The 13,757-nt window shown below is 51.9% G+C and overlaps 1 protein-coding gene, 1 long non-coding RNA gene and 1 other non-coding gene across 21 annotated transcripts in view; all 3 read left to right on the forward strand.

Moving 5' to 3' along the window:
- PHACTR4 (phosphatase and actin regulator 4) overlaps positions 1-10,321 on the forward strand; it is a 66,516-nt gene extending 56,195 nt beyond the window's left edge. For all 18 annotated transcript variants that reach the window (XM_065041554.1, XM_065041556.1, XM_065041558.1 and 15 more), the window contains 8 exons: positions 3,283-3,853; positions 4,613-4,836; positions 5,266-5,416; positions 6,012-6,067; positions 6,963-7,024; positions 7,791-7,928; positions 8,324-8,400; positions 8,985-10,321. In XM_065041554.1, coding sequence (XP_064897626.1) covers positions 3,283-3,853; positions 4,613-4,836; positions 5,266-5,416; positions 6,012-6,067; positions 6,963-7,024; positions 7,791-7,928; positions 8,324-8,400; positions 8,985-9,000 — 1,295 coding nt within the window. In that variant the 3' untranslated portion in view covers positions 9,001-10,321. The remainder of the gene's footprint in view (positions 1-3,282; positions 3,854-4,612; positions 4,837-5,265; positions 5,417-6,011; positions 6,068-6,962; positions 7,025-7,790; positions 7,929-8,323; positions 8,401-8,984) is intronic.
- Positions 10,322-10,519: 198 nt separating this feature from the next.
- On the forward strand, positions 10,520-12,170 carry LOC135576422 (uncharacterized). Of its 2 annotated transcripts, XR_010468144.1 has the most exons (4): positions 10,520-10,575; positions 10,812-10,855; positions 11,258-11,298; positions 11,921-12,170. It is a non-coding gene; the product is annotated as an uncharacterized LOC135576422 (long non-coding RNA). The 2 variants fall into 2 exon arrangements; XR_010468143.1 differs by lacking the exon at positions 10,520-10,575 and having other exon boundaries at positions 10,666-10,855.
- On the forward strand, positions 10,927-11,131 carry LOC135576450 (small nucleolar RNA SNORA73 family). The gene has a single exon (XR_010468197.1). It is a non-coding gene; the product is annotated as a small nucleolar RNA SNORA73 family (small nucleolar RNA).
- Positions 12,171-13,757: the final 1,587 nt, after the last annotated feature.

A 13,757-nucleotide genomic window follows, 5' to 3' on the forward strand; every position in this document is an offset into this window, starting at 1 on the left:
TGTCGATGCTTCGCTGAGGGCTGGGATTCAGCTGGGATGGGTGGATGGTGGATGAGATTTTTTGCTTTGCGAGACTGTGGTCAGTGAGAATTGCTGCTTTCAGCTGGTCTTTGCAAAAAGGAAAACCAAAAGAGTCCACATGGCACCCAATGATGTCTGTTCTGGCTGCCACCGCGGGGCCGGGTGGTTTCCACTCGGTGCGAGAGGCCAGGAGCTGGCAGGGATAATTAGGACTTCCCTGATTATAATCAAGCACCTTCTTTGAGGTCTGTGGCTGTATTGCTGGATTAATCTTGTCCTTAAGTCTTGGCCCATGGATAAATCAGCTCAACTGTAATTTAAGCTGAATCTTCCCACTTAAAGAATTAAATATCTTTATCTCTGTAACTTTTCAAAGCAGAAGATCTGGGGAGAGTTTCTTAAAGCTGATCGAGTCCCTGTTCTACTTGGGAATTGTGGAGCTCATAAAGATGCAACACTGCTGGAGTAAATGAGAACTAGCAGCCGATGGTCTGCTCATCTTTGGGTTGGATTAGCGAGAGGCCGGTACAGCCCAGGAGGATCAATCAGGTCTGTGCTGTTATCACAGAAGCCGGAGGCGTTACCAGGTGTGGGTCAGGAGGCAGCGGTACAAGTTTAAATAGGGTGCGAGTTACCGTCTGAAGTAGCCGGAGCTGCTACTTTCAGTACAAACTGCTTCGCTCCGTTCTGCTCAGGGCTTCTCCTTGCTCCAGCAGGTTTTGCAAGTGACCTTGCTCTGGTGTTAACTGCTCCTGTATGCCAGACCAGCTCGATTAGTCTGACCGTGCCTGAGCACTTGATGAAATACTTGCTTGTTTTCTTTAAGCTGCTTGCACACATCACAGCTGGTATTTGAAATGCCCCAGCGCTAATTGCAGGAGGTACTTGTGGAAGAAAAAGAATGTGGTTGGAGACAGCAGTCGATCAAACCTGCGTTCGGACCCCACCTGTGTTTCTCCCCAGCAATCCGGGGCTGGGCTGGGTGCACCTGTGGCTGCGGAGGAGTGGAGCCAGTCCTGCTTTTGTCTCCTGGATGAGAATGCACATGTGGAGAGAGGCTTTGCAGCTCTGTGCAGGGCTGTGCATAGAATCACAGATAGTCTGGGTTGGAGGGACCTCCCCAGCGCCCCAGTGCCCCCCCTGCCATGAGCAGAGACATCTTCACCAGCTCAGGTTGCTCAGAGCCCCGTCCAGCCTGGCCTGGGATGTCTCCAGGGATGGTTCATCCACCACCTCTCTGGCCAACCTGGGCCAGGCTCTCACCACCCTCAGGGCAACAATTCCTCCTCATGTCCAGCCTGAATCTCCCTCCTTTAGTTTAAACCATCACCCCTTGTCCTGTCACAACAGCCCCTGCTCAAAAGTCTGTCCCCATCTTTCTTATCGTCCTTTTAAGTCCGGAAAGGCTGCACTAAGGTCTCCCCGGAGCTTCTCTTCTCTTCTGAACACCCCAACTCTCTCAGCCTGTCCCCAGCAGAGCTGTTCCAGCCTCGGGTCATTCCTGGGGCTCCTCTGGCCCCTCTCCAGCAGCTCCATGTGTGTCCTGTGCTGAGAACCCGGGGCTGGACGGAGCTGTAACTGCAGCAGGCGAGCCGGCATTGCTGCATGAGCCTTGTTTTGTCGCTGTGGATAAACAGCAGCAGCAGAATTGGCTTCATGAGCTCTCCGCGGGGCTTTGCACGCTCTGACGCAGGAACGTGTGTGCTTTTGTGCTGTTACAACCTCAGGCGGGGGAGGACTGTTAATGTGCAGGTTGCCCCTGTGTTCCCTCGTGAAGATGTTCCCTTCTGTTCTTGAGGCAGTTCTGGTGTGTCTGGTGCAGTAGCTGAAAATAAGGCTCAGGAAACACTTGCCGTTGGGGAGCTGGAATTTAATCAGCAGCAGCTTGAAAAGCAAGGAGGGCACAGGGCACTGTCCCGCAGGCCTGAGCTTGGTGGCAGCCGCAGCGCCCGGTTTCAGGGATCACAGTGACCGCAGCGGTGCCAGAGCAGCGGGTCTGGCCACGGTGGCACATCACACGAGCTGGGCCAGTTGGTGTGCTGGGTTTATCGCACAGAACAGAGATGGCCTGGCGGGAGTGATGCTCTGAGCAGCACACAGCCCTTCTCTGCCTCCTCCTTCTGCCAGCTACTTGATCCCTTTCAAATTCTTATTATCCAAAGGTGACTCGAGCCTGGTCCTGCCTGGTGCTCCTCCTGCTGAGGAGATCCTGGAATCCCTCTGGGCTGGCGTTGAGCAGGGCTGAGGGCACTGGGTGTTTTGCACAATCTGACCCTTAATCTACAAGGGGAAAGTCTGAAAATGCTAAACATCCCAAAAATGCGCGCACCTCTCTCCAGCTATGCAGCCTTATCTGGGCAAAGCGCTCCCGCTCGCAGCACCCTCTCGTGGTGCCTGGTGCTGCGGATCCCTCCGGCTCCGCACCGGGGCACCGTCACCTGCTCCAGGAGAAACAGCCAGTAAATCTGATCTTCACGTGGGCAAAACCTTTCCGAGCCAAAGAAGCCATTGGTACGTGGACATTAAAGGCTGTGAACTCCTGAAGCAAGAGCAGTCTTCACTGGTGCAGCTTCTTCCTGGGAACCAGGGGGTGTGTGAGGAACCTGAGATTGCTGCGGACGTCTTCTGTGATATGACACGGTCTCCATTTCTCCCTCTCTCTTCCGTCACACAGCACATAAAGTGTTTGGAAGTTTTGCTGTTTATTTCGTAGCTGCAGGGAAGATTATATGACTTCAGGAGCAGAGTAGAAGCTCATCCTCAGGCGGGCAGGAGCTGCTGGCAGGTGAATGGAGAGAGGGAGAGCACTTGCTGCTTGCAGTTCTGCTTTTACCTTTGAGCGAGACTTCCCAAAATGTGTTTTTTAATATACAAAGGAGCCGTTATCACAACTGGAGTCTGTGGGGTGGGTGTTGGGATGTCTCAGATTCCTTTGCAAATTGATGCTGTAAGTATAGCCATAAAGTGCCCTACATCCCCGCGTTCCCTGGCTGAGGCTGCGAGCGACCCAGGTGGGCTCCATCTGCCGTCCCTGGTGCTGGGTCTCTCTCCGAAGCAGCAGGACGCACAGACCTCTCCCCGTCTGCTTGTTTCTGGCTGCTCTTCCAGTTCTTGCCTTGGCTGCAGGAAGGACAAACTGGAGGCTCGCAAGCTGCAAAAGCAGCCGAAATCGCGTGGTCCGAGGCTCTGCCGTGCTTATTCCACACTGGTATCTGGAAACGCCTCGTTAAATAGAGTGGCTTTATTGTTCTTTATTTTCAGCTGAACTTTCTCAAGCAATGAACAGCGGTACCGGCTTGTCCAAGCCTTCCCCTCCTCTCCCACCGAAGAGAGGCCTCCTGCCGAACACTGCGCCAGAGGCAGCCGTCCCCTCCAAGCCCCCGAGCGACAGGACGGTGACGGCGAGCCGCCCCACACCGATACCAATGCACATGGCCTCCGCTTACCCACCACCCTCGCCTTCGCCACCGCTGCCCACACACATCCCCCCCGAGCCCCCGCGCCTGCCCCTGCCCCCCTTGGACCCTCCGCGCTCCCTGGACCTGCCCAAAGAGACTCTTCCTCCTCCTCCCGAAGACTTCATGTCCTCGGAAGTGTCCAGGAGGACGGCGGAGCAAGGGTTTGGTGAACCCCACGTGCTGCCTCGCCTGCCCCAAATCCCATTGCACATCCGTATCCAGCAGGCTCTGGCCAGTCCCCTGCCTGTCACCCCCCCTGCCGAGGGCTCGCACAGGGCTCACTCGCTGCTCTTCGAGAACGACGGCTTTGGAGAAGACAACGGCACCCTGGGCAGGACGAGGTCCCTGCCTGTCACCATCGAGATGCTCAAAGTGTGAGTGTCTTCCTGTGTGCAGGAAACACCTGCCCGTGGGGGGGATCACGCTGTGTGGTGGATGCCACGCACTAAACCTAGTGAAAACCCACACACTAGAACCCTAAATCGCTCCCCGCAACACGCCGACATGCTGGTGTTGTATCCTGCGAGGCTGCGATGGTGAAAAGGGCTGTGGGCAGTGCTGCTTTCTTTTCTATTGCTTTTTGAGGGGGTTTTTTGGGTTGTTTTTTTTTTTGCAACAGCCTAGAAACTGTTTTGGCTGAATCTGTGTTTCAGCCTCTTAAGGGGCTGGTGCATCTTCCCCATGAAATCAACCTTGGTTCTGGGATTTTATTGCTCGCAAAGGGAAATGGGTTCCAGACGATAAACACAGGCCCATGCCGGGAATCTGGGCCTGGCTTTAATTGCACCAAGACAAAACAAGGTCCTGGATTTCATCCATTTGTGGCCTTCCTTAGCCTTTCATTTTGCAAAACAGAAGTGGGGAAGGGACTGTCTTGTGTTATAACAGGGTTGAACCTGAAAATTCCAGAGCAGAGGAGCGGGAGGGCTGTTTGGTTCTGCAAATAACCTGCCTCTGGCGTTTCCTCTGCCGGAGCTCCCTGTGATTTGGAGAGGGGCCGGTGCAGGATGGTGGGGCTCTCGGGTTCCTGGGCTTCCCACAAATCCAAGGGCAGCTCACAAGGTGTTGATCTCGGGGTTATTCCCCAGGCCCCGTGGCATGTGTAAGGGATGTAATAGTGTGTTTGTCGTTAGTCCAGACGATGAGGAAGAGGAAGAAGATGACCGGGAAGAGGAGCAGAGTTCAGGCCCTCGTGTGTACATTGGAGATGTGCCATCTGTCACAGTCATCCCAAAACTGGTACCCCAGGTCCTGCCGGAGGAGCAGGAAGGAGATGAAGGGATGAGCGACTCTGACTCGGAGGGGCCCATCCTGTACAAAGACGACGAGGATGAGGAAGAAGATGAAAGCCATAACAGTAAGGCTTTGACATTGCAGCTGGCTTTTTCCCTCTGCTGAACCCGTGCCTGGCTGGAGCGAGATCTGGATCAAAGAGCTGGTTCACACAGCGCTTCAAAGCAGCTGGTTCTTGGTTTCATGATGTACCACATGTCCTCTTCATCACTTTTCAAAGGCTCTACAGCCAAACCTGTACGTTCATCTGCTGACATGCCCCCCCGCTCCAGTTGCAGATGGCTCTTCCAACAGCCTGTGCTGTCCCTCCCCTGCAGGTGGGACAGCGTTAGGGGAGCGTGTGGCCATCGCTGCACTGACTCTCTCGGGAGCTGCAGTGGGAACTTGCAAACACGCCCTGGGGAAAGCACAACTGCCAGGGGCACGTGGCTGGTGTTGCTGCGCTCAGGCGCTGCCATTTTCAGTCGCATCCCCTTGCTCTTCCTCCCCGCAGGCACACTGGCCAACAAAGTGAAGAGGAAAGACACGCTGGCTATGAAGCTGGGGACCGCAGCCGCGCCGCAGGAGGAGAAGGTTGTGTTCCCTCGGAAGAGCAAGGAGGAGTGGAACGAAATTCGGCACCAGATCGGGACGACGCTGATCAGGTAGGAAGAAAGGAGTAGGGTGTTATTGGCACAGCGAGCGGGAGGTGGGATCGGACCAAGCTGTCACCTTCGTCTAAGCCTCGTGCTGGACTGTGGTGGGTGGTTGGGCGCTGCTGCTGATCAGGGCTGGGAGGTGAAGTGGTGCTTTTCCTCCTCGGTTATAAAGGTTGGAAGTTCCTCCTGGAGTTGAGCGGTAGCCCCTGACAGGCCCTGTTTGCAGAGGTTGAATGGACTGGGAGGGGAAGATCTCAAGGACTACAGAAACGTTACTGCTGTAATAAAGATGTGGGTAGATGCAGGCTGAGTGCAGGCGCGTTAGGGGGTGGATTAAGCTGGGTCTGGTGATAGTCCAGGCTCTGCTGGCTGCTTGAGCTCCCTGCAGAGTTGCCTCTGAGCTTTGGAGAGGCCGTAGCGCTTTCCTAACCTGTGCCACGGGTGAGCAGCTGTTGGAGGGGAGCAGCAGTGATTTCCACAGTGAATGGGGGTACCGAGGAGGCTTTCCAGTGCTCTGGGACCAGGCAGTTGTATCCTCCCTCCAGCCCCTGCTGCTGAGTGACCAGATAAAACATCACGCACTTGTCACCCTTTTCTTTAGGCGACTGAGTCAGAGACCAACAGCGGAAGAACTGGAGCAGAGAAACATACTTCAACGTGAGTAGCGCCTCTCTACTGGTCCTAACTAAGAAAATCAGTTTGCCTTTAGTATTTTAGTCCAGGTTGTACATGGAATCTGCTTGAAATGTAGCGATGGAGAACCATGCTTTGGTTATACTGCTGGAGTAAAGGTTCTGCTATTTTTTCCCAGTGATTTGTTACCACCACAAACCAGCTCTGGATACACCAGACCTTGGCAGTGGTACCGAGCAACACAGTTCAAAGCATCATGTTGTAGAAAGGCTGCCTGTCCCCTGCCTGCCACCTCAGGGAAGGGTCCGTGAGCTGGTTGAGACTCTGATGTTACACAGCAAGGACTGTTAAAGGTGTTTTTGTTTGGGCTGGGTTTTTATTTGCGGTCCAGACATTACAGCATTGTATTGCACGGTCCAAAAAGCAGCAGCTCATCGCTCAGTCAAGGGTGTTTCTCTTGGCCATTCCTTGCCCTGCAGAAGTTTTAAATAAACATCTTTGAGGAACAGGAAACGTCAGTTCAGGAAGTTTCCATTTAAAATATTTATCTGCGCTGTTATTCTCTTCAAGCTGTTGGTATAATAGCTTTAGGGAGGAGCAATCTGCAAAGTGGCTTGGATGTATTTTTGACAATATGGCCATGAATCTTTAACGTACCCAGGGCTTGAGGGAATGACTCATTCGTGCTGTGTAAAGGCCCAGATTGCCACTGTCACTCGGGGGGGGTGCTTGGTGAGAAAGAGCATTGAGTTGGACCATAAGTGCAGAAATGCCACAGCAAGCTTTCAGATACGTAAAGAATCTCATGTAGCTCCGCACTCTCCTTTGTTCCAGTCCACAAAGCACTTTGCAAAGCCTGTGGTGCTTACAGGAAATTTCTTTCTTCTTCTTCTTCTTATTTCCCCCTTTCCCTTGGCAGCGAAAAACGAAGCCGACCGTCAGGCTGAGAAGCGAGAGATCAAGCGCAGGCTCACCAGAAAGGTACGGCCGGGCTCCACGCTGTGCTCGCCATCTGGCAGAGCTGTCGGGGACGGTGGTGGCCGCGGGCACGTCGCGGGTTCCTTGCTGTGGGTGAGGTCACGGGGCTATTGTGTAAGTGTCCCCAGTGCCCTCTGACTGCGGTGACTTTGGAACGCGGACTGTCACCAACGGTGCCGGTTGTCAGTGATAGATCTGAGCTGGCATCGGGCAGAACAAGCTTGATGAGAACTAAATTGGGCACCTGGCACTTGAAAGGTTTGCTGCTGCTGGCCTGGGTGACTGAACACAGCGCTTCAGTGGCCGTGACTTTCACACCAGGCTCCCCAAAATCTGTTTTGATTTTAACAGCAGCATGAGAAGCTGAGCAAAGCAACAGCTGCTTTTAGCTATTATGTCCTAGTTACTTGTTGTTACTCATCCTTGGAAAAAAACACTCGCCAAGGGCCTGTGGTACGAAATGTCAGCGTTGCCGTTGGTGAAGCAGAACGGGCTGTGACGTGGTTTAGGGGTGTCACGCAGGGCTCGCTGTTCCCAGACCCCTCAGTGTCTTCCTTCTCCTTGGCAACATGGCCTTGGTTCTGCCCTGGCCTGGTGATCCACACGAGATCACACTGTCTGTAAGAGGCTTTTCCTGTTCACTAGTAGAATCTCTAGTTCAGGCCCAGTGAGGAAACCGGTTTTAGTTTTGCTCGGTAGTTTTGCTTAGTCCTGAGCTGCTTTGTGAATGAGGCACAAACTAATTTTCTTTGTTCTCGCTGGTGTTCAGCTTAGCCAAAGGCCTACGGTGGCAGAGCTGCAGGCCAGGAAGATCCTGAGGTTTAACGAATATGTGGAAGTAACAGATGCTCAAGACTACGACCGGCGAGCGGATAAGCCGTGGACAAAGCTGACACCAGCTGACAAGGTAACAGGAGTGTCCTGTCCCCAGGCGTGGGGAGCTCGCTCAGGGTGTCCAGTGCAAAAGGGATTACTGAGTCAGAGAAACGTTCTGGTTGGAAAAGCCCCTCCAGATCATTGAGTCCAACCACTCCCCCAGCCCTGTCCCTGCCCCATGTCCTGAGAACCTCATGTCCGTCTGTCCAGCCCTCCAGGGCTGGTGACTCCAGCACTGCCCTGGGCAGCCTGTTCCAATGCCCCACAGCCCTTTGGGGAAGAAATTGTTCCTAAATCCAACCTCACCCTCCCCTGGCGCAACTTGAGGCCATTTTCTCTCCTCCTGGCACTTGTTATATATATATTTTTATATATATATATAAATGCCTTAGCCAGAGACAACAAAAGATCTCTCTCCTTGTGCAGGCTGCCATCCGGAAGGAGCTCAACGAGTTCAAGAGCTGTGAAATGGAAGTCCACGAGGACAGCAAGCAGTTCACGAGGTGAGTGGGAACACATCACTCAGAGTTTCAGTCTTGCTGGGAGAGCCGTGGTGCTGAGAGGCAAAATATTAAAGCCTTACAAAAAATATCTGTACAGCAGTTGGAGATTTAATGTCCCTTTCTGCCTTAGCAGTGTTGGGGTCTGGAGAAGTAGGAGACATGAATGAGGTTGTTCTTCCCTAAACTGGGGCTTCAGTCCTGGAGACTCAAAGTGACCAGTGGCTGGTTGGAGATGTGCATGACACCGGTGTCACCTTGTAGCTGGAATGTCCTTTTCTGGGCGCAGGGACATTCAGCAGAAGCCACAGCCATAAAACACCGTGGCAGTCACCTCGGGTATTACCTGTGAAGCAGCCTGTGGGTCATGGCCCAAGTGATTCTTTTCCCCAAACGGTCGCTCTGTGTGGCCAAGTGTTTGTAGAGCACAAGATTTACTAAGGCAGAGGTGAGATCATGTGGTGTTAACAGCTTCTAGCAGCGCTGAGAGTCCAGAGATAATTCAGTTTGCTCTCTTTGGCCATGCCTCAGTCACCATTTAACCTGAGCTCCAAGGACGAAACTCTGATTTTCCACTTGGCTTTTAGGTACCATCGACCATAAACTTCCAAGAAGGGAGCAAGAGACCCGAGAGGACTGGGAGCTCTCTGCGTCCCTCTCCGAGGCAATACAGCGAGGGTGGAACCTCGGCTCTTCCAACCTTTGCCTTCAAACACATATCCAGAAAAAGGGCTTTCGGCCAGGGAAGGAGAACCCTGTCTGAATGTAGCATTTCACTGGAACAAACACGTCTCGAGTGCCATCAAGCTGGAACCGAACACTATGAATTACCTCGCGCGGCTCAGCAATTCGCCTCTGCCAGAGACTGCGCACATGGGAATGAACATTTCCTTCCCCGGGTCCTTTTCTCAGCCCGGACAGGCCCAATTTTCAGCTGTAAATACTCCTTTTGGGGCCGAAACTCCTTCATTTCCTCCTCCTCACCAGGAAAACTGAGAACGGGGGTGTGCGCGGCAGCACGTGTGTATATTCGGTGTGTACAGACCTGGCAGACAACTGACATTGTCACTCGTAATTCTGTTTCTTTCTTGGTTTTGCTTGCGTCTCCGTCATGTCCTTAATGTCCTGAATCACTACTGACCAACGGTTTGTTTGTCCTGGAAGGGAATTGTATAGATATTAACATATGCTGCATCTTTTTTGTAAAAAGAAAAAAGGAGAAACAAAACCCACAAATGTATAAAACATTCCCTGCCCGTTCTCTCACACTCGCCGTGACGTTAACCGATCTTGAGATATCTAGGCTTAAATTACAGAACCAGGAAATGACTGTTGCCTTTTTAATTGGGGAAGCTGTGAGAGCAGTCGGTTCTCTTTATTGTGGCTTCCTCACGGATGGTTTTTACTCTCCCAAATCAGGTTGAAACTTGCCTTTTCTCATTTTTACAGCTAAACCTACTGGAAACTTGATCATTTCACTGTGTGGGTGAAAGGGAGGGGAAGATGAGGTTTTAAAAGTGACCTTAACAAGATATTCTTTCTCTTCTGAGAATGATCTCATATTGTTCTTCCTAAATGTGGATATTTTTTAAAAATCATCCGGTATCGGCCACTGCTGTATCATGCACAAAACCAACCCATGTGTGAGGTGCCACTTAATGTGAAGAAGGGAGTGGTGTGGGAAGGGAGAGGAGGACTCGCCTGGTTCACAGCGCGGTCCCCGCGGTTGGGGTGGCCCTGGCGGGGTGTCCCTGTCCCCACTGTGCCAACCCCTCAGGGCCAGCGGAGATGGCGGCGGGGGGTTCTTCCCTCACGGCTTTCCCTGTACAGTACGCCTGTAGACTAAATCATTGCATTGTATATCGGCCTCCTCAGCAACAGATTTTAATTATTGAATAAAAGTATTTTAGGATTTTTTTTTTAAGGGCTTTTTGTGGTTGTGTTCTACCTGAGGAGAAGCGCCTCGCCTGCCCGACCTTCCCGCCTTCCCACCGCGCATGCGCCAACCACCGCCCCCATAGTGCGCAGGCACCGCCTCCCCTCCCGTGCCCCCACTGCGCATGCGCTACTAGCCTCGCCCCCTTGGCACGGCGCATGCGTCTTTCTGGCCACGCCCCCTCGCCCTATAAATACCGCTGCGCGGTAGGGCTCTGTCTCTTTCTTCGTCGGCGGCGGGAGGTGAGTCTGGTTCTGGGGACGAGGCCGCGGCCTTCGCTTTCTTACCTTCTTTAATTCCCTTTTCTCGGGTTGTAAGCGTGGGGTCCCTCGGGCCGTGGAAGGCCAGATGCGGGGGTGCTGCATGCCTATTCCCGTGCTAGTGGGCTGTGAAAGCGGTCTCCGCTTGGCGCTCATGAGGGGATGTTTAGGCCGCGCTGCCCTCAGCCGCTCCTCACTGCCTCCTTTTCTCTCCTCAGGTTGCACTGCCGCCTTCCCCAGCCGCCTCCAGCTCGCTCCTGCTGTGAGTATCGGCCGTGGGGCCACCTCTGCGGGCTGGGGTCGCGTGTGGGCTGGGGGTGAAGGTGCTCGGACCCAACGTGGGCATCCGGAGAAGTCGCTCTCTCTCGGCTCTGCCCGTGTGGCGCACGGGAGCGTAGGCCTTCGGGCCCGTGACGTACGGTCCCTTTCCACGACGTTGGAGAACAAGCCGGGCCTCGAGTCTGCAGCCTGCATATTCCTACTGCTTCTCCGAGCCCCCGGGCCGTGACGGAGGAGATAAACCATGCAGGAAACAGCTTTACCACCCAAAATGCTTTTTGGGGTGTCATGGGGGGATGCACTAGTTTGTGCGGCTGTGGAGGGAACGGAAAAGAAAAAAACCCTTGAGCAATTACTTACAATACCATTTATTTTTTACTTCCAGCCCTAAATATGAGAAGATGGAGTGGAGCACTGTTTTCCAAGGCAAGTAATATTGCATGAATAATGTAATATTGTTGACTGGGTGTAGTTACACGCTTCTCTTTAGATTTAAATAAGCCTGAGCCGTTTCTAAGTGGCTTAGGGAGACTGAATCAGATCAGCTTTAAGACCTTTGAAGACTTTGTAGATCTTGCTTAACAGTGAAAGCTTACCTTAGGCTTTCCCTAGCTGCTAAGGTTTTGTTGGGCTTTAGATGGATGAGGGGAAGAGTCTGATTAATTTTTAAGGTGGGAGGGGACAATCCTTTGTGAAGTGAAGGTGAACACTATTTGCTTGATTAGCTTTAAGCCTTATTTTTGCAATGTAGGGATTCATTAAAAAGCAGATGCAAACCTCGTGGAAAGCCATGAAGGTCCTGGCTTAAGCCCCTGTAATCAACCATTATTTCGTGTTAATGGGTCTTGGGAGGCTTTTTAAATGTCTTATTAATTAACGTGGGTGGTGGAGTGCTGGGATAATGGGAAGGCACGTGGTCAGCACATGCTGAGCTTGCTTAGGACTGGGAACATGTGCCTGGGCTTTACCTGATAATCCCATAGCCAATAGAGGATGTGTTTCTTACTAGGTAGTAAGCTTATTTTATCTTTTTTCTAAATTCTTGCAGTCGCTGATGGTGATGAGATGCAAACAACAGGAAAAAGTCCATGTGTTTAGTGGAGGAGGGTGAGTATAGTGCAAGTCCCAGCCTGAATAATAGAGGTGGTAGCTAAGGCTCCATTCATGACATGTGTGTAATGAATGTAGCCACGGAAACCAGATGGGGCTGGAAGCACAAGATATTTCAAGTACTGATGGGTTGTAAACCTGTGTGGAACTGCAGTAGAGAACTAAATAAAGCTGACTTTGATTTTTTTGCTTGGTGTACATTTCTTTGTGTGCGTTTGCTCGATCAGTCCTGGAATGTGAAAGAAATTCCAGACACTTTTGTTGGTGCCTCTTCTTGGTGGCATAAGTGGAATTCCTGTTAAATTCCTGTGGAATGTGGTGGTGAAAGGTGCAGAAACCCACTTAAACCCATGTTATTAACTGAGCTGGATTAGGAGTAGGAGGTATCTTTAGTTTTAGATCATTTCATGGCAGACTTACCTTTATATAAGCCATTAAAAGCTAAACCAGGAGCAGATAATAGAGTTTGTACCCCAGGTTTGTTGCTCTGAGGGTGGGACAAGCCCCCTCCCCTGCAAAAAGGGAATAAAATTGATGTGATCAGCTTCTGTGCAGGTTGTGCTTAAATAGCTAAACCCCAAAGTTTAATGAGTGACCAGCTGGCTGGATATCCTGCCCTGCCCCCACCTGACACCCAAAGGGAAACGGTTGGTCCTCCTGTTCCCACTCAAGAATAAAAGCAGGACTTTCCATTTGGCGGTGGAATCCTAGAGAAGGTGGAGTGGTCTGTAAGTGTGTGTCCCGAACATCTGCAGCCTCTTGGGGGCAGCCAAGTGTGCGAAGCGTTTGGCTTTGTCTCCAGATAATTATCAGGACTATAAGCTAAAGCTCCAGTAACTGGGCGCAGGAATCTTTGGTGACACATTACGCTGCTTTCACATAAACAGAATCCTGAATTTGGAACATTTGGCACAAACTGTCAAAAATAAATGGATTGGTTCTAGTTCCACGCCTTACAGTTGAGCACTGGGCAGCTGTACTGGCTGTGCGTGACCTGTGGAACAGTCCGGTTGAGGTTTCAACTCATGCAGGGTTATTTACACTGGCAAAGGGCATCATGAATGTCCCTGCTACACTCAAAATGCTTCAAAATATGCCCGTAAAAGCTTTTAAAAATTGGCAGTGTGACATCAGGTGGCTCTGAGTTAACTGGCAGGATTTGGACTGACTCCTGGTGTTGCAGGGGGTGTGTTACTGATCTTGTTGCTTTTATACAAACTAATTGAACAGGATCTAAGTGTGTTTTCTATGAAACAGCTCAAGCACACCCTCTGTCAGGTGGTGTCTTGGCTGTGATCCTGGCTACAGAGCACAGACCTGCTGGTCCTGAGTTACTTTAGCTTGGAGGAGAGAGGGGTGACTCATTCCTGGGGATCAAGATGGAAAGGGGCAGTGTCAGGAGGATGGAGCCAGGCTCTTCTGGTGACAACCAGGGACAGGACAAGGGGCAATGGGTGCAAACTGGAACACGGGAGGTTCCACTTAAATTTGAGAAGGAACTTGTTGGGGTGAGGGTGGCAGAGCCTGGAACAGGCTGCCCAGGGGGTTGTGGAGTCTCCTGTGCAGACATTCCAACCCGCCTGGACACCTTCCTGTGTAACCTCATCTGGGTGTTCCTGCTCCATGGGGGGATTGCACTACATGAGCTTTCCAGGGCCCTTCAACCCCTCACATTCTGGGTGCTGTGATACTCTAAGCCCATCTGATTCAGTTTCCATAAGCCACTAAGAAATACCTCGAGCTTATTTAAAGTACAAACTGTTAAGAGAAGCGCG

The sequence above is a fragment of the Columba livia genome, chromosome 26 (genome assembly GCF_036013475.1).
Source record: "Columba livia isolate bColLiv1 breed racing homer chromosome 26, bColLiv1.pat.W.v2, whole genome shotgun sequence".
Classification (NCBI taxonomy): Eukaryota; Metazoa; Chordata; class Aves; order Columbiformes; family Columbidae; genus Columba; species Columba livia.